At 41.0% G+C, this 20,489-nt stretch overlaps 1 protein-coding gene across 1 annotated transcript in view; it reads right to left on the minus strand.

Moving 5' to 3' along the window:
* The window catches only part of LOC131184290 (uncharacterized), a 28,342-nt gene extending 8,055 nt beyond the window's left edge, over positions 1 to 20,287 (minus strand). Inside the window, exons 1-11 of the mRNA XM_058155414.1 lie at positions 20,282 to 20,287; positions 17,638 to 17,726; positions 13,364 to 13,609; positions 10,404 to 10,539; positions 9,785 to 9,909; positions 8,438 to 8,528; positions 4,910 to 4,989; positions 3,895 to 3,939; positions 2,559 to 2,593; positions 1,725 to 1,903; positions 974 to 1,061 (exon numbers count right to left, since the gene is read on the minus strand). Of these exons, the coding sequence (XP_058011397.1) occupies positions 974 to 1,061; positions 1,725 to 1,903; positions 2,559 to 2,593; positions 3,895 to 3,939; positions 4,910 to 4,989; positions 8,438 to 8,528; positions 9,785 to 9,909; positions 10,404 to 10,539; positions 13,364 to 13,609; positions 17,638 to 17,726; positions 20,282 to 20,287 (1,120 nt within the window). The remainder of the gene's footprint in view (positions 1 to 973; positions 1,062 to 1,724; positions 1,904 to 2,558; positions 2,594 to 3,894; positions 3,940 to 4,909; positions 4,990 to 8,437; positions 8,529 to 9,784; positions 9,910 to 10,403; positions 10,540 to 13,363; positions 13,610 to 17,637; positions 17,727 to 20,281) is intronic.
* Between the last annotated feature and the right edge of the window lie 202 nt (positions 20,288 to 20,489).

Consider the following 20,489-nt stretch of genomic DNA (forward strand, 5'->3'; position numbering starts at 1 on the left):
AAGAAAAATTATCCACGAGATACTCCTACAACTGAATCCACAGGATATGCATACCCCTTGATGCTGAAGACTGCAGGATGTGCCTCAATAAAAACTACAAAAAGTTCTTGTGAACTTAAAACCTAGCCCATTTATACTATTACGTCTGGCCGTCCTAACTAAGCGGGAAAATGGGTGCAAGCAAAATTTCATCAATTCCAAGTCTAACTTATGCCACTCCTTCCCAACTATCATTATAATTATGACATTTAACAACAATGCTTGTATACAGATAGCCCTCGACTTATGAGCCCAATTGGGCCAAAAACATTTGATAAGTGAGGTTTGCCCTATTTTACGGCCTTCCTTGCCACAATTGTTAAGTGAATCACTGCAGTTGATCAGTTAGTAACAAGGTTTTTAAGTGACTATGGCTTCCCCGTTGATTTTGCTTGTCAAAAGGCTGCAAAAGGCGATCACACAACCTTGGGACACAGCACGGCCATAATTATGAACCAGTTGCGGAGCATCTCAATTTTGATCACGCAATCATGGGGATGCTGCAAAAGTTGTCAATGTGAAAAATGGCCATATGCATTAAAAAAGTAAAAAAAAAGGCTCGGACGATCACAGCTGTGCCGCGCAATCGTTCAAGCCTTTTTTTTTACTTTTTAAAAGCCTTTTTTACTACCTATTTGCCCAAATCTGTAGTAAAAAAATACTTAAAAAGTAAAAAAAAAAAAGTTCCGACGATCGCGCATCACTCAGCTGATCATCAAAACTTTTTTTTACATTTTTTTTACTACCGGTTCGCGAACCAATAGCATTTTTTTCTACCGGTTCAGGCAAACCGGCCCGAACCAATAGCATTTCACCCCTGGTTGTAAGTTGAGGTCTACCTGTAGTTAGAAATCAGGAATACTGTCTTAAGGGTAAAAACTTCCAAGCCAACCCATTTTCATACATAAATCTGGCCCCCGATTCTGGCACTCACTTGCTATGTAGGACTGGGAAAGTGCTGCCTCGTTTTCTGCACTGATCACCAGGTATTCAGCTGGAACTGTGAAGATATCTTGGTGCATCTGAAATCAAAACGTTTCATCTGTTTCTGCTTTACACGAGGAGAATATATAATATAAGCATTCTCAGCCGCTCTTTCACAGCCGAATACCAAGCGCTTCCAATTTCCCCTGCTTTCATTCTTAACCTAGGAATCAAGTAACTCTAAAAATAGTTCTACAAAAAGATAATAGTCCACTGTTTTGAGATGTCAAAGCCCCATTCAGGGAGTTGCGATTTAAGACCACAATTGGAACTGGGGCTTCCGTCGCTAAGCGATGTGGTTAAATGAGACATGTCTGATTTTGTGACTTTTTTGGCCACGGTCATTAAGCGAATCTCATAGTGGTTAAGAGAATCAAGGCCTCCCCATTGGCTTCGCTTGTTGGAAGCCCCTTTGGAAGACTGCAAACAGTGATCATGCGATCCACTGCAACTCTCCTAAATACATGCCAGTTGCCAAGTCCCTAAATTTTGATCAAGTGACCAGAGTAATCCCTGTAGTTAGGAATAAATGAATGAATGAATAAATGAATAAATAAATAGAGAATAAATGCTAACTGTTTTCCTTATGTTTCCTAATTTTCCATTATCTACTCCTTCACCAGAGGTATTTACCTTATTACTTTCAATTTCAATTAATTACGATGTCATAACCAGGGCACAGAAGACGTGTGAATACAAACCTTATGTTGCTTCCGTTCCAGTTGCCATTTAGTTTCAGGATACACGGCCAGCTGCTCAGAATCCAACAGTTCGTTGGTGCCTAATAAGTTGAGACAATCTTTAGCGTTTTGTTTCAAAGCGTTCAGCTGATCATGGTTTACATCTTTCAGTACTTGGGAAACCGACTGCGATTTTTGTCCTGAACAAGAAAAAGCACATTTGTAAATAGACAATCGGCTTACAAGCAATATCCCATAACATTTCACTTTGAATGATATAGGACTATTGATATTAAGCTATTTTTTAATCAAATGTCACTATCAGAAATATATTTTTGTGAGTGGTGCAATGGCCTAGAGGTGCAGCTCTCGCCAAACAATCAGGAGGCTGTGAGTTCGATCCTAGGCAGAGGCGGATATTTCTCTGGGTACGATGAGAATATATCTGCTGAATATGACTCTGCACTGGTGATAGGAAGGGCATCCGGCCAGTAATCACTCAGCTCCATTCAGTTGCCCAGACTCCACCCCGCAAGGGATTATGGGGTTATTAAAAGATAATGATTGCTATCGTTTTTGTATCTATTTTGACCTAAAGGTGAACAACTTTTGAATCTATCTCACAAGGTGAAAAAGTTATGCTATGAAGCAAATACAACTTAGGAAAGAGTTGTATTATAGATGTTTTAGCCTTTAAGTGGCCTGAATAAATTCTCTATTGAGGAGTATAAAACACAAATAAGATTTGTTCCACAATGAAATATAACATTAGAATATCAGAGGAACCCATTTAATGCTGACTCCACTTTTCACTAAATTTCATTTAAAAAGCCACCAATATTTAATCTAGCATACCTGAGTTGAACCACATCTGCATCGCAAAACCTTTCCTGAAATATATAATCAAACAGCATCAAGAGTTAAGCATAACAGTAACTTGTCAAGCCTTCAGAACTGTTCTTCGATTTACAACATAAATCTCTCTATACAAAGTTATTTTTTCTTTCTCCCAAGCTTCTTCTACCCCAATCTCAACCTTCCAAGAATGTAACTTTTTGAGATGTTTCTGTTTTCTCCTCAATGGCAGCTCATCGGGATGGGTATCCATCATCACCTCATATAAGCATAAACAAATAAAAATAGTACATGGAGGAGAGACATGAAGGAACCCAGGTCAAGAGGACCAACTTACAACACAATGTAAGCTGCCCTGAGTCTTCGGAGAAGGGCGGGATATAAATTCAAATAAAAAAAAAACTCTGAACATCAATGTACATTTCAACTGCCAACACAAGCTATCAATTAGCTGACTGATTTTAAACTTTGCTTTAAGCCATGAGGGGCCAATCTTTTGGCTTGTGGGCCAAACTGAGTGAAGAGGAATTGTCTTGGGCTGCATATAAAATGTATAATATAACTTATGTACATAACTAACAAACTTCCTTTATTTTTAAATATTTTTGTTGTATCTTATGGGACCGTGTTATTAGCTGTCCTGGGCCACATGTGGCCTGTGGCCTGCAGGTTGGATACACCTGCTTTAAACTATGTTTAAACCAAGTTCCTACCGCATAAATGAAATTTGGCTATGGTTTTACACTAAGTTATGCCATAAAATCACAATTTACTAATTATAGCCAGTGCTTCTTAGAGCTAAACCACATTTTGACTTGTACATTTTGCTATATGGGGGGGGGGGGAAATCCTTTATTTTCCTTTTTAATCAAAATGAGAGCAGCATTTCAAACAGCAATTAATGAGTCCTAAATTATGATGTATTACTAATTTGTCATGAGAATGAAACTAAAGTTGTTTTGGTGGGTCAGCTAATGTTGCATTTCTTGGGGAAAGGGAAAGCGAATTAACGAATCTGTAATGTCTGGAACCAAGGACTATCCTGCTTATTCATTATCCATTAATTATTATTAATACACAGTAAGAAAATGTCCTACTGCTTTTCAAAGTATGAGAAGGCAGGCTGCCGTTCACATAATGCATAATCAAATCAAATACAATAAAATGTTTAAGTCTTTGGATTATGCATTGAAATTTATATGAGAAGAACTTGTAATATTCTATGATACATACATAGGAAGATGTTATAAAGTTTATGATGTTGCAATGAACAGATCTGAATTTAAATTTAAGATTGCTCACAGAACAAAATCAAGCAGCTAGCCCATATACTTACTGCCATAGGTCCTTTATCTTTTGTATGACTGACAGCTCCCGATTGCTATACAAAAAGACATTTAATTAACATCCTCAGTTTTTTTATCACGGTAGAAAAACTCATCTAATAAAACCATATCCATTCAGTAGGTCAGTGAAACAGAAGCGGACTGTTGACATATGTAGAACATACGTAGAACCTCAAGCATCTCATCAATTTGGTTTGTAGACATTTTATGACATAAACATTATTATAAATCAGTTTATGACATAAAACCAAGTGTCGTATAACATTTTCTGTGCTTAACTGAGCTATACACTTCAATACGGGGTATCTTCAGATACATCGCTGAATGTATCCCAGCTTTTCCAGTGAAGACAGTACATCAAAAGCTCTGCCATTGTTTTGAGGAATCTGATAAGGAAATATCTCTGAAACTACTCCCCAACCAATCATAGGTTGCCATAGGTTGTTCAGCGTCATTACAAAGATCAACGGAATCAGGTAACGACAAAAAGAATGGCTTAGTTCTTCCATTTTAATCCCTAGGTAAAAATGATAGTCAATTCCCCCTCAAGTTCATGTGAGCTGCTGGTGACCATGGACACATCTATGTGCTATCTTCTGCAGAACATGTTTCCAATCTCTAATCAACCGCCTTGGGACTTGCATGTGATCTTTCATCCAAATATCAAGTCTAACCGAACTTAGCTTTTTGAAAATCAAAAGGGCACCTGGTTGCTGCTGTAATGTTTAATCCTTCCAAAACTTGACTATTTTTAAATGTGTAAGTCTGCTCAACTCTACAGCAAGAGCTGGACAGTCAATGAGAGACAACAGCAGGTATTGAACTGCAGTTAAGTGTTTATAAGGAATACGTTCTGTTAAATTTCCTAACCCTGATTAAAACGGGATGCATGCTGGATAGGATACAGATAATTCTGCAATTTTCAGGGTTTGAATTTAGGCCCCCGTCTTCTTCCCAGTGGCACCCCAACTACACAACTGAGATCAGTGTTCTTGTGGATCTCACCAATTTTGCAGACTCTTCCCCTCTCTCTGCATGGGCATGACCTGGAAACACTCAAGGGTGAGATAAAATCGACAATCTTCCTGAAAAGAATGGAAAAAACAAGCACAGTGAACGATGCTCAAGGAGAAATATCAGACTGTACATTATCTCAATGATGGTGATAAAAGCCACCCAAGCAGGTTTCTCCAACTGAGGTGCCCTCCATCCGATGCGTGGAATTCAAAATCCAGGATATAATGATGGTTAAAAGGGTGGAATTTGAACTCAGGGAGACCCCGGTTCAAATCCCCACTTGGATACAAAGCTACCTTGGATGACTTTGGGCCAATCCAGTGGTGGAATTCAAATTTTTTTAACCACCAGTTCTGTAGGCGTGGCTTGGCAGGGGAAGGATACTGCAAAATCCCCATTCCCTCCCCACTCCTGGGGGAAGGATACTGCAAAAATTCATTTTCCAATTCGTATAGTTATTTCATGCTTATGCTTATATATACTGTTGTGACAAATAAATAAATTAAATAAATAAATAAATAAATAAAAAATCTCCATTCCCTCCCCACTCCTGGGGGAAAGGTATTGCAAAAATCTCCATTCCCTCCCCACTCCTGGGGGAAAGATATTGCAAAAATCTCCATTCCCTCCCCACTCCTGGGGGAAAGATATTGCAAAATACCCATTCCCTCCCCACTCCTGGAGGAAAGATATTGCAAAAATCTCCATTTCCACCCCACTCCTGGGGGAAAGATACTGCAAAAATCTCCATTTCCTCTCCATTCCTGGGGGAAGGATACTGCAAAATGCCCATTCCCACCCCTCTCTGGGGCCAGCCAGAGTGATATTTGCCAGTTCATCAAAATTTCCGCTACAGGTTCTCCAGAACCTGTCAGAACCTGCTGACTAGCACCCCAGGACCCAATCCAGCTTTACACAAAGAGGCGTCAAGGATCAAATTAGAAGGCTTTTCAAACAGAAATGAAGATTATAAACGCCCTAAAGCAGGAGTTGAGCTACTATGGCAACTTGAGGATCCGTGGACTTCAACTCTCAGAATTCCTGAGCCAGACCTGAAGAAGTGGGAGAATTCTTCGAGAAGTGAAAGGCGCCCAAATGAGATGCTATTATAAACTTATTATGACCCCCCCCAAAAAAAAAACCCCGAACCTAAGCTGCAAAAGGCAAGGGGCTTCCCTCTCCGTTGCCTTCAATCAGTGAAAGAAGCAAGAAAAATCAACCGGAAGACCATTTTGACGCTTGGAAAAGCGACCCTCCAATGAGGCAACCCGTTCCCACATTTAGGGGCTCCCCCTTCCCAATAAAGCCCCTTCCTCTCTCTCTGGCGGTAAAAAATAAAACAATAAAAGGCCCCACGAGACTGGTTGTGGCTTTTGAAAGGCAAAGAATATCCTGAATATCCAGTTTCCCTTGGAGGGAAATGAGTGTCCCGAAACTCCCAAAAACTCCACTGGGAAAGAGGACGAAAAACAGCAGTGGGTTTTGTGTGGGTCTGCTTTGTCCTCCTTTCCTCCCTTAAGGAGGAAGATTTTCCAGAGCCCCCCAAAAAAGGCTTTTTATGGCTGCTAATGATGTTCCCTCAGAGAGGCTTCAAAAAGGCCACAAAAAGCTACATTTCAGGCCAGAAACCACTGGCGAGTTAAAACATTGCACGTTTAAGGATACATATATTCTGCCCGGCAACAGGTCTACTTTGGGGGGGGGAGACCTCAAAAAGGGTGGATTTCCCCCCACCCCCCAAACACCAGGGGATGAATTATTTTCATCTGTTTTAAAGAATAAAGCGACTCTCGACTTGCAGGAACAGGCTGTAGCAGAGAGTATCTGTCAAGATTCAAAAATAGGGGCAAATTGCCAATAAAATCAATTGGGGGGGGGAGAGAAGCCTCAAACAATTTGGTCAAAAATGGGCCCGTTTCCGTTTCTTTATCGGAAACATTTTACAGGCTTGTCGTACACTAAATAAATAAGTAACATTTTACAGGCTATCACAATTACATTGTGAGATAGGCAGCAAATCAATTTAATTAATGAACAACCAAATAAATATTGTGCTAGGGGAGGGAGGGAATTTTCATACAGGGAGTCCTCGTTTAGCAACTGCCCCCCTTAGCGACAGTATCTGAAATGTAAATAAATCTAAAGGACAGCTGTAAATAAATATATAAATATGTAAATAAATCTAAAGAACAGCCATAAATACATATGTAAATAAATATGTAAATAAATCTAAAGGACAGCTGTAAATAAATGTGTAAATAAATCTAAAGGACAGCTTTCTGACATAAAGGATTGTTTTACACATACACACACACGTTCATTGTTAAGTCAAAGACACATCCAAAAAAATGTCCTTGATACTGACAGAAAATGACCCCTATCCCACATCGGGAGCCCCAGGCAAAAAAGGGCCACAGGGTTGGGACCAAGCTAAAATCAAGTGGAATATAAATTTAATAAAAAAAAAGAAAGAAACCTATTTTTTTCCCTTATGAAACTCCTTCAGGTCTGACCTTTTTTCTTTATATATATTTTTTTTAAAGTCTGGTTGCCATAATTAAGCCCCTCCAGTGATTTCCAAAAGTTGATAGCGAATTTTAATTTGGAACATGACAGAAAGGAAGAAGTTGAAATTCAACACAATTGCAGAGTAAGCATTACAATTTAATGCTTCTTAAATTTAAATGATATACCGCTCCAATGCTAAGTATTATCATCAGTGCAGGAAAAGTGCTTAGCACTTTTTACAAACCTGTTATTAAAAAAAAAAAAACACTCTAGCCTGAGTTAGTAAGTTAGTATGATTTCAACCATTATCAGTCTTTCTTTCTCTTAATTACGATATGCTTCAGTAAACTCATCTTGAATTCCTATTTCCTATATTCCTACATAGGCATTTAAAAATGTCATCAGGACTGTACAGATAGTCCTCAACTTACAACCAATTCATTTAGCGACTGTTTGAAGTCCTGAAAAAAGTGACTTATGACCAGTCCTCGCATTACAACAGAGACAGCGTCCACACAGTTACAGGAACAAAATTCAGGAGCTTGTATTTAGAATAGTTGCAGTGTCCTGAATTCACATTATTGCTACATGGGAGCTGCCCAGCCAGCTTCTGACAAGCAAAGTCAATGGAGGACATTAATGACTCAAGATTCGCTTAAAAACTGTAGTGATTCGCTTAACAACCATGGCAAAAAAAAAAAATCTTAAAATTGGGCACGGCTCACTTAACAACTTGCTTAGCAACATAAATTCTGATCCCAATTGTGATCGTAAGTCGAGGAGTACGTGACATTATTTTATTATTTTTATTTCTTTTATATTGTGCTTTTATGTCCTGTAATCGGCCTTGATTCGCCGTGTGCGAGTAGGCAGCAATATAAATTTTCTAAATAAACAAATGAATGAATAAATACATTTCATGTCATATCCTCGGAGGGTCAAACTGCATTAAGCAACATGTGCTCCTCCAAAGAAAACACTACAACAAGAGCATTTTGTGCCCCTTACCATTTCAGCTGCTCTTTTAAAATTGACTCTATAATTCTGCAAGACGATGAACTGGCCAATAATGCCAGACAATCCATGCTGAGCCATAGATCTGAAAAATAGACAGGAAGAAATGTATTGGCAAATCTTAAAAGTATCAAACTGCCTCCTACAGCTAAGGTTGATATTTTTCTGTATTGATCTGCAAAAGGAGGATTCTGCACACTATTTCAAAAGATCCACAAGCTTCTTTAGAGTGCTGGGAATCCATTTTTATCAACAAAGTCAACATATATTCCCACAGCCTAACTTTTTATGTCAGCACATATAAAAAAGGATTACAGGCCACCCCCCACACTCATAAATTGTTTTGACCATCTTGTAGAACAGATTTTCCAAAGAAAAGATAACTTTGGAACTGCATGTAAAAAGTTGGCAACTTTAAAAGAAAAAATAACCTTAATTCCAGAATCCAAAATACTAGTTCAAATATAGCTCCCCCGATAAAGATGTAACAAATTTTGGATATGAAATTATCAAATCCCTAGTAGATTGGCATAATCCCTCATATTTTGTTACAAACGAATGATACAATACGATGGGGGGGGGTTGTTTGATCTAATTATGATAATTTCTGTCGAAGCACAAAATTTCTAAATTAATCCTTATGGATGATATACTACAAATAGACCTTGACTTACAACCAATTCATTTATTGACCGTCTGAAGTTACAATGGCACTGCAAAAAGTGATTCGACTGGTTTTTCACACTTATGACCACTGCAAGTCAATGAGGGAAGCCAGATTCACATAATGGCATGATTCACTTAACAACTGCAGTAACTCACTTAACAACTTTGGCAAAAAAGTCATAAAATGGGGACAAAACTCACTTAACAACTGTCTTGTTTAGCAACGTAAAATCTGGGCTCACCTGTGGTCGTAAATCAAGGACCACCTACATACACAGATTTATCAGACATTTTAACGGAAACATGTAAACGAAAAAGGAAAGAGAACAAAAGGAATAAAGGAGTAGAAACAAATGAATATATGAAGGATTTACAAATATAGAGATTAGAATTTTCTAGGGTATCATTAATAGTGTGTGAATGAAAGAATATATTATATTATTCTATTGCTTGAAGATCTCTATTAAACTTAAAGCAAGGCATAGATGTCAAAGGTCATGGTCAGCACGCCATAAATCATAAAGTGAAATTATGAATTGCAATAAATTCTGATCCTAGCAATACAAAGGTCTTGTAAAATTGTAGAGAGTTCATGGAAGAGAAATATAAATTTTGGATGTCATAAAAATCCATGTACTGAATTGTCATCCGAAATAAATTCAAAGTAAAACTTACTGTTTTGTCATTTTAGCAGCTTTGCCTGCAACCACCACTTCAATATAGTGAAGTCCATCCCCAATATGTAGAATTGTTTCTGGTTCCTGCTCAGCATCTTGGTAAACCCTTGGCTCATTCAAAACCTGGGGAAGAGGCAAAAAAAAAAATAATTACACCATAACCAACATATTTGGAAACCAAGTTAATTGGGTAATGTGAGCCCACTATTCTCCATCAGTGTAAAGTAGAGATAGGCCAAAGAGTATCACAGACACTACAATATCTGCAGATAATTCTTTGGGCTGTATATTGGGTTCTTCATCTGTCTTAGTTTAAAAAAAGAAAAGGAAGTACTGGAACCAGGCCCAGAAGAAAGAAAAGAAGTTTTGCAATGTTTTGCAAACCCAGAGGATAAACAGGCAAGGCTGTTGGATGCCGGGCGACATTGCTTCGTATGCCACTTTGGGCACGCCTACCATAGGTTCACCATCACGGCTATAACTGCTCTGAACTTTGCCTAGTCTGTTGCAAAGTAAAAACAAACCAACAAAAGCAAAGATATGCAGGACAGGTCTGCATTCCTAGAGCTGAGTAAGGTGGAGGAAGGACAACATAAATAAATAAGTTTGAAAGTCACCTTCAGGACATGTCCAAGCTGTCCATCTGTTTTGATTACGGATTCTTTGTACTCCAACAGAAGAGTCACAATCCAAGGGTCCAAATACGATGAATTAGGTCTACTGTTGCTGGCCAGGCTATACTCAGTGTCTAAGCTGGGGGGGAAAATGTTAGCAAAGTCAGAAAACTTCTGAAAAAAATGGTGAGAAGGAAACATCAATTGAAACATCTGCATCATCCAGAAAGGAAAACCACAGTACTAGCCACAATGATAAATCACTCTAAGCAAAATAACCTTGGCTTATTAACAATAAGATGTAAACCTATGATTGATTGTTATTATTAATTGGGGTGGGGGGATAAAAGTCCATTTTTATTTCAGGCAATGGCCTGGATTGGCAATTTTCTTCGCAATTTTTTGGGGTAGTATTTAGTTGTTGCCTTCTTCCTAGAATTGGGAGAATGTGACCGGCCTAAGCTAGCTCCCCATTCTAAAGAAGGACTAGAATTCACATCCTCCCAGTTTCTAGCCTAATACCTTAACCACTTCCCCAATCTGGTTCTCTGCTTAGTCCACTATACTATATGAATCTAGTTATTTAATAAACCATGATAAATTAAAATGAGCAGTATATAAATCCTGCCATTCTACTCATATTTGTTTGTTTGTTTGTCAACAAGGAAACAAGTAACAGTATAGACATAGACATGGACACATGAAAAAAATTGGCACAAAAAAAGGATATAAATAGGCAAAACATAGCCATAAACACATAGAATGATTACATGTAATTTGGAACCGTAGGACAGGGAGGGTAGGCACGCTGGTGCACTTATGCACGCCCCCTTAGGGACCTCTTGAGAAAAAAAAGGTCCATAGTAGATAGTTTAAGGTAAAAGGTATGGGGGTTAGTGAGACTAACAACAGGATCAGGTAGAGTGTTCCAGACATTTACTACTCTATTGCAGAAGTCATATTTCCTACAATCAAAATTAGAGCGAATGACATTGAGTCTGAATCTATTGATAGCCCTTGCGTTATTACGGTTGAAATTAAAGTATTCATTTACAGGTAGAACGTTTTGGTAAATAATCTTATGAACTAAGCATAGGTCGGAATGTAGACGGCGTAGTTCAAGGCTATCCAGACCTAAAATTTCAAGCCCTGTGGGATAGGGAATTTTATTTCAAGTAGAAGATTTGAGAACTCTCCTAATAAAATCTCTCTGGACCTTCTGTAATGTATTGATGTCTGAAATACAGGAGGGTTCCAGGCAGGTGAGCAGTATTCAAGTATAGGTCTGGCAAAGGTTTTATATGCCCTAGTTTGAAGTATAGTGTTATCAGAGAGAAAACTTCGTAAAATAAATAAAATATCTGGCTATGTCTACATGTTCTTCTTTCACCATGTACGGACAACCTGATTTCTTGCTTGCTCTACAAGCCAGGCAAGAGAAGATTGCCATTCAACCAAGATCTGAGTAGAAAACTTGTAGAGACATGCCCAAGGGTAGCTGCCACATGGATGAAGGCACCCTTAGAAGCTTGCTTTCAACAGCTCTTCCCCTCTTTAGAATCAATAACCAGCAAAAACTATGACATCCTTCTGAGGTCACAATAAACTTAATAATACACTGAGCAAAAAAGGCGTGTATTTACTAATAAAATTTGCAACCAAGCAAGCTTGTCCCCCCCAAAAAAAGTCACAATGCTAAATCGACTCCTCGGTGCTGAAATACCACCTTCCCGTTCGGGATGCAATCGTATGTAATGAACCCCACCAAAGACCCTCGTCTCTAACCTTTTTTAAAAAAAAATATTTATTAAATTTCCAAAAATTAAAATACACAGTACCAAAAAAACACATAATACACAAAAGCAAAAAATATAAACAAAGACAGATGCATCAAAATTAAATACTAGTAACAAGCCTTTTCTACATCCGTATCTCTACCCTATTTAACCTCTATATACAGATTCTATTTCTAAATATCTCTATCTTAAACTTACATCCTTGTTTAAATTAACTTCTATTCAGAATTCGATCTCATAACCAAAATCTCTCTTAAATTTTATGTTTGCTCTCCAGATTGGAGATCTTCCTGGCAGGAGAGCAGTCTCTAACCTTTTAGAAAACTTTTAAAAACTTTTTAAAGACTTTCAAGAAAAGATTGGGACTGTCATTAGTCAAAAATGGTGTAGGGTCTCCTGCTTGAGCAGGGGTGGGGGGGGTTGAACTAGATGGAAGGTCCCTTCCAACTCTGTTAATCTGTTAATCTTTACTTTGGGGGTCCACCAGAGTCTTGTCTTTTTAAAAACTTTTTAAAGACTTTCAAGAAAAAATGGGACTGACATTTGTCAGAAATGGTGTAATCTCCTGCTTGAGCGGGGTGGGTGGGTGGGGGTTGGACTAGATGATTTATAAGGTCCCTTCCAACTCTGTTAATCTGTTAATCCTTACCTTGGGGGTCCACCAGTCTTGTCTTTTTAAAAACTTTTAGACTTTCAAGAAAAGATTGGACTGCCATTTGCCGGAAAAGATGCAGGGTCTTATGCTTCAATGGAGTGGGGGGGGGTTGGACTAGATGACCTATAAGGTCCCTTCCAACTCTGTTAATCTTCACCTCGGGGGTCCACTTGAGTCTGCCGGGTGCCTCGCAAAGACGGCTGGCAGCCAAACCTTCCCCCGCGGCCCAGAGCAAGTCAACCCGACTTTAAAAAGTGATTTTTGGAAGAACACCCCCCAGCAAAGCGAAAGCGACTCCAGGCAAGAGCGACTTGGAGACGGAAAGGGGACCACAGACCGGGGCAAGGTGCAAGACCCCCACCCCACCCACCCACCCACCGCCCCGATCCCAGAAGTCCCGGGAATGGCTGTAGGGATCCTGGAGCGTTGGGAAAACGGCCCATTTCCACTGGGGAACGAGCGACCCTTTTTTTTTTTTTTTTTGCAACCTCTCCGCCCTTCTGCAAACTCACCGGCCGGGCTGGGCGCGTCGCGGAGCCTTCCTTCGGCGCAACCAATACGGCGCCCGGCCCTGGTCCATGCGGATGGCGGCTTCAGGCCGCTCCCGTCGTCGTCCCCCCACCCCACCCCCGTTTTGCTCCGACGGAGAAGCCTTCGTGGCCGCGTCACAGCTTCCGACGAAGCCAAGCCGCTCTCGGGGGAGGAGAAGGCGAAGGCAAAGGCGGTCCGCGGGCGGAGCCTTGTTTGCGCGTCTCGTCCTTTGCAAACGGCAAAGCAACAAAAAGGCGCTGCGGTAGAGCGCGCTCGGTTTCAACGGGCCGCCGGGGTTGTTTGGCCTTGAAGGCTTTTTGCAAGCCTGCCTGCCGGCCTCTTGCAACCTGAACCCGCAGGCAGACTTTTTTTTTTTTAATTTATTTATTGGCCAAGTGTGATTGGACACACAAGGAATTTGTCTTGGTGCATATGCTCTCAGTGTACATAAAGAAAAGATACGTTCATCAAGATACAACATTTACACCACAATTGATGGTCAATATATCAATATAAACCATAAGGATTGCCAGCAACAAGTTTTAGTCATACAGTCATAAGTGGAAGGAGATGGGTGATGGGAACTATGGGAAGATTAATAGTAGTGCAGATTCAGTAAATAGTCTGACAGTGTTGAGGGAATTATTTGTTTAGCAGAGTGATGGCCTTCAGGAAAAAACTGTTCTTGTGTCTAGTTGTTCTGGTGTGCAGTGCTCTATAGCGTCATTTTGAGGGTAGGAGTTGAAACAGTTTATGTCCAGGATACGAGGGATCTACAAATATTTTCACGGCCCTCTTCTTGATTCGTGCAGTATACAGGTCCTCAATGGAAGGCAGGTTGGTAGCAATTATTTTTTCTGCAGTTCTAATTATCCTCTGAAGTCTGTGTTTTTCTTGTTGGGTTGCAGAACCGAACCAGACAGTTATAGAGGTGCAAATGACAGACTCAATAATTCCTCTTTTTTTTTTAGTCCCGATGCAAAGGTTAGGAGCGCGCCAGGATCAGTGGAGGCGGGCGGAGCGACCTGGCGGCGACATCCATCCATCCATCCATCCATCCATCTATCTATCTATCTAATCAAATACATATTAAATAATATATATAAATATAAGCATGAATTGAATACATCAAATGTATTTGATACTTTCATGCTTACGCTTATATATTCTGTTGTGACAAAATAAATAAATATAAATAAATAAATAAATAAATAAATAAATAAATAAATAAATAAAAATGAATACAACTAAAGGGAACAGTTGCGCTCAGCCTGCAGTCTAAATAGACCAGGGCTTTGCTGGCTGAAGGATTCTGGGAGTTGAAGTCCACAAGTCTTAAAAGTTGCCAAGGTTGGAGACCCCTGGTCTAAATAAACCAGGACTTCAAAAATCTGGATAAATTACCCAAAACTGGGTTAAAATATTTTTTTGGGGGGGGGGAGAGAGGGAAATAAGGACCCAGGAACCCACTAAAACAGCGGTCACCAAATGGTGGGCTGTGGACCACTGGTGGAATTACTTGCATTTTTTATATTGCACTAAATACTATTTTATCTTTTTTTTAAAAAAAATAATCATATTTATATTTTTATGCAAAGGTTGGGGGTGCGCCAGGATCGGAAGTGCTCGGCTGAGGGCAGCCGGGAAACAGTGGAGGCAGGCGGAGCAACCTGGCGGCGACCTCAAATTATTTATTTATTTAGTCAAATATATATTAAATAATATATATAAGTATAAGCATGAATTGAATACATAAAATGAATACAACTAAAGGGAACAGTTCCGCTCAGCCTGCAGTCTAAATAGACCAGGGCTTTGCTGGCTGAGGGATTCTGGGAGTTGAAGTCCACAAGTCTTAAAGTTGTCAAGGTTGGAGACGCTTGGTCTAAATAGACCAGGACTTCCCAAATCTGGGTAAATTACCCAAAACTGGGTTAAAATGTTTTTTTGAGGGTTTTTTTGGGTGGAGGGAGAAATAAGGACCCAGGAACCCACTAAAACAGCGGTCACCAGTGGGCCATGGACCACTGGTGGAATTACTTGCATTTTTTATATTGCACTAAATACTATTTTATTTTATTTTTTTAAAAAAAATATATTTATATTTATATGCAAAGGTTGGGGGTGCGCCAGGATCGGAAGTGCTCGGCTGAGGGCAGCCGGGAAACAGTGGAGGCAGGCGGAGCGACCTGGCGTCGACCTCAGTTGCACTTAGCCTGCAGTCTAAATAGACCAGGGCTTCCCAATCTGGGTAAATTATCCAGAACTGGGTTAAAATATTTTTTTTTGTGGGGGGGAGAGGGAAATAAGGACCCAGGAACCCACTAAAACAGCGATCACCAAATGGTGGGCCATGGACCACTGGTGGAATTACTTGCATTTTTTATATTGCACTAAATACTATTTTATTTTATTTTTAAAAAATCATATTTAGTGGTCCGCGGGATTTGAAACAATGAATTTAGTGATCCATGAGATCTGAAAGGTTGGTGACCCCCTGCGCTAAAACGATCACAATGGGAATATTTAAATAAAAATATTTCTGATAAGAGTAAGCGGTTTGGGTTAATGGAAGCACTGGTGTCGTGTCCCACTCCTCCGCTGACGGCTGGGTCAGGGAAATCCGAATCAGGCGTGCCTCTGCAGCTCTGCCCAAAGTCCTAGCAAAGTCCTCAGAGCAGGCAGGAGACCAGAAAGTGACTTCAGCAAGATAAGTTCGACTTTGCCTGACTCAGAGACTGCCAGAAAGCAGATCCTTTATATAGGCCATAGGGTGTGGCTCCATGACTCAGCACTCATTAAGGCCTGCCCCTCCCTTCCTTCTGTTGCCTCCGCCTATCCAGTCTTCTGATGCGAGGGTCACTCCAATCAGCAGCTGCTGGAAATAAACTTTCCTCAGGCTCACATGCTGTGGAGGAGGGGGAGGGGTCTAGCTGCTCCATTTGCCTGGGCATGGAGCCAGGGCTGGGGCCAGGGGATGCTCCCTCCTCTGCAGCCTGCTTGGGCATGGAGCCAGGGCTGGGACCGGGAGGTGCCCCCTCCTCTGCAGCTTGTCTGGGCATGGAGCCAGGACTGGGGCCGGGAGGCATACATTCCTCCGTGTTCGGGAGCAGATAAGCAGACCCCGGCTGCGGTGAGAGCGGACAAGACACAACAACTGGTCCTGCTGGTTGGGGAAACTGGGAGTTGAAGTCCAAACACCTGCAAATTGGCAAGGTTGAGAAGCACTAGTCTTAGACCAGCGTCCCCGCCCCCCACCCAACCTTTGGGGAACCAGCTACCGGTTCTGTGGAGAGAGGTTTTTCCGTGGACCAGAGGGGGCATGGTTTTTGCATGCTGCCTGCATCCCGCGGATAGGGTTTCTAGCAGTGGGGAAATGTAAAATTTGTTACTACCGGTTCTGTGGGTGTGGCTTGGTGGAGTGACTGGATGGGCCTGGCCAACTTTTTTTTTTAAACTTTTAAAAGCATTTTTTCTACAACCTCTTCAGCCGAAGTGGTTGTAAAAAAATGCTTTTAAAAGGCTCCTCTGGCGATCCCAGCTGAGTTGCCTGATAGCCAGAGGCTTTTCTTTTCTTTTAAAAGCATTTTTTTTTGCCTTTAAAAGAAAAAAAGAGCCTCTGACGATCAGGCAACTCAGCTGGGATCGTCAGAGGAGCCTTTTAAAAAGCATTTTTTTACTACCACTTTGGCCGAAGAGGTTGTAGAAAAAATGCTTTTAAAAGGCTCTGATGATCCAGCTGAGCTGCGTGATCATCAGAGGTTTTTTTTTTTTACTTTTAAAAGCATTTTTTCGACCGAAGAACCGGCTGAACTGGCTACCGGTTCTCTAGAACCTGCTGAATAGCACCCCTGGCTCTACCATTGTTGAAGGCATTCAGGACTCTGATAAGAAAATATGACCCAACGGATCACAAGTTGTCTAGTTGTGTTTCACCCAGCCATTGTAGCATGTAATAAACCATAATGGACCATAGTTGGTTTCATCTTATTGGAACAATGGAAACACATCCACTGTTGTTTGGAAACTGTGGTTTATGATTTTGCAAAGCAAGACGTTGCAGTTAAATTATGGCTTAAGCTAGCGGCTGAAAGAACATCTGGCGTGTCTTAAAAAATACGCTTTTTATTACGAGCAGTGCACTCTTGTACTGAATTTTATTAAGCCACCTTGGTCATTTTAAACTAGCTAGCTTTGGGCACGGGAGGAGTGGGAGGAAGGGGTGGGCTCCTTTTGGGACCAAATGGCACCCAACCGTAATCCATCATAGTTCAGGGCTCGGCCATCGTGTTCAGTTACAAAATGGGATGCAAAGGCCACCGCTACCAATTCATGTATCCGCTGCTAAAAATTATATTAAAAGAGTTTTACCCTCACAGGATGGCCCTGTGAACTGATGTGAGTAATTGGAACTGGCAGGATGTGTATTGTGTACAGCAAGGTGCAAATCTATTAACTGAAGAGCTGGAGGCAAGGAGACGCAAAAGGTTTAAGTTTATGCCTTTCAATAAAATTGGTCACTCAGGAAAGGCGCTATGAACCTCCTCCGCTGGATTTTCACCACCCTAGATTAATGCAGTTCGCCCCTACGGCCAGGTTTATAGCAATATCAGTCACTCTGGGTGAATGGCTGCGCATTTGTTTTGTCACCCTCTGAGGTCCCTAGAATGGGGGAAGGGCAGTATACACAGGTAGTCCTTGACTTACAATAGTTCGTTTAGTGACCGTTCAAGCTCACAACGCCACTGAAAAAAACGTGATCGATGACTGTTTTTGACAATCACGACCTTGGTGGCATTCCCAGGATCATGTGATCAAAATTAAAAGGCTCGGCAACTAGTTCAGATTTATGACGGTTGCAGTGCCCTGGGATGACGTGAATTTTATTGGTTTTAAATTTTATTGGTTTTAAATTTTTATTATTAATTTTAAGGGTTTTTTAGTTTTATATATTTTAAAGTTTTTAGGCCATTATTTAATAAGTTTTTTAATCTGTATTAAGCCAGGTTCACTTGACAACCGAGCTGCTAACTAATCGACTGCAGTGATTCACTTAACAACTGAGACCAGAAAGGTCGTAAAATGGGGCAAAACTCCCTTAACAAATGTCTCACTTAACAACAGAAAAGTTGGGCTCGGTTGTGGTTGTGGTCGTAAGTCGAGGATGACCTGTACACATTTTAGCTTCTCTGCTTTTCACGCTTCATAAAAGCACATCTTATTGCCCCTCCATGGCAAAGTGGATGAGGGGGGTGTTTTATTCTAAAATTAGAGAATAAATACTTTAATAGAACTATGGAATTATAAACAGGTCCCAAAATAAATACAGAAACGTTCTAGTATTTTCCTTTCAAAAAAAAATAAAAATACTGGAACCAGAAAGAATCGGAACTGACAAAAGGGTTGATGTGGGTCTTTTGCACAAGAGTTCGATCTAGTACCATGATGGTGAACTTATGGCACGCAGAGCCTTTTCTGCGGGCATGCAAGCCGTCGCCCCAGCTTGGCTCTGCTGCGCATGCATATGTGCCTCCCACCGGCCAGTTGGTTTTCAGGTTTCTGCCACGCATGCGTGGGGAGCAGAGTGTATGTAAAAAAACACAGACTTCAGAGGATAATTAGAGCTGCAGAAAAAATAATTGCTACCAACCTGCCTTCCATTGAGGACCTGTATACTGCATGAATCAAGAAGAGGGCCGTGAAAATATTTACAGATCCCTCACATCCAGGACATAAACTGTTTCAACTCCTACCCTCAAAATGACGCTATAGAGCACTGCATACCAGAACAACTAGACACAAGAACAGTTTTTTCCCGGAGGCCATCACTCTGCTAAAGAAATAATTCCCTCAACACTGTCAAACTATTTACTGAATCTGCACTACTATTAATCTTCTCATAGTTCCCATCACCAATCTCTTTCCACTTATGACTGTATGACTATAACTTGTTGCTGGCAATCCTTATGATTTATATTGATATATTGACCATCAATTGTGTTGTAAATGTTGTACCTTGATGAACGTATCTTTTCTTTTATGTACACTGAGAGCATATGCACCAAGACAAATTCCTTGTGTGTCCAATCACACTTGGCCAATAAAAATTCTATTCTATTCTATGTAGGAGATGCACATGAATGCGCAGGGTGGGGCGCATGGGCAGGGTTGCATGTGTAGGGTTGCATGCGTGGGGTTGCATGCGCATGCGCGGGGTTGCATGCGCATGCATCGGGTTGGATTGTACGTGGGGGTTTGCATGCATGGGGGTTGCATGTGCGTGCACAGGGTTGCACACACATGCATGGGGGTGGGGCACACATGGGGGACACGTGCATTGCATTATGGGCAAGCGAGGGCTTTCGGCACTTGGTGCCGAAAAGGTTAGCCATCACTGGTCTAGTAGGTAAGGCACAAGGTGAGAAACTGGGAGACCATGAATTCTAGTCCCACCTTAGTGATGAAAGCCAGCTGGGTGACCTTGGAACGATTCCTCTCTCTCTACGAGCCCAACTCGTAGGATAATTGTTGTGGAGAAAATAGGAGGAGGAAGGATATTAGGATATGTTCATCACCTTGAGTTGTTTATAAAAGAATGAAGGCGGGATATAAATAAAAAATAATTGCTTCCCCCTGGAACGTGTGGCTGGCTACCCCTTGGAGACATTTATGGGAGTCTTGGCCATCGGTGGTTCTTCATCTTGACGGCAGCCTCTGCAAGTCATCTGCTGCAAAATCTTGGGCTTCCTTGGGCAGTTGGTTAGCCACTATGAGAACAGACTGCTGGAATAGATTGGCCAGGGGTTCAGTGCCATGTTTTTATCTGCAGAATCAAAAATGTTCACTGCTTTAATCTAAAGAGCCCACAGTGTCACTGTGAATCTACCATTTAGACATACCCGCATTTTTGCATTCATCAGTCTTCTGAATTTCCACTACCCAAAAAAAATTGTTTTGCCTTCCTGCATGTCGTCGTTGTTAGTTATGATGTCATGTCTGACCCATCGCGACCCCATGGACAACGTTCCTCCAGGCCTTCCTGTCCTCTACCATCCTCTGGAGTCCATTTAACGTCACGCCAACTGCTTCAGTGACTCCATCCAGCCA

This window comes from Ahaetulla prasina, chromosome 12 (assembly GCF_028640845.1).
Source record: "Ahaetulla prasina isolate Xishuangbanna chromosome 12, ASM2864084v1, whole genome shotgun sequence".
Classification (NCBI taxonomy): domain Eukaryota; kingdom Metazoa; phylum Chordata; class Lepidosauria; order Squamata; family Colubridae; genus Ahaetulla; species Ahaetulla prasina.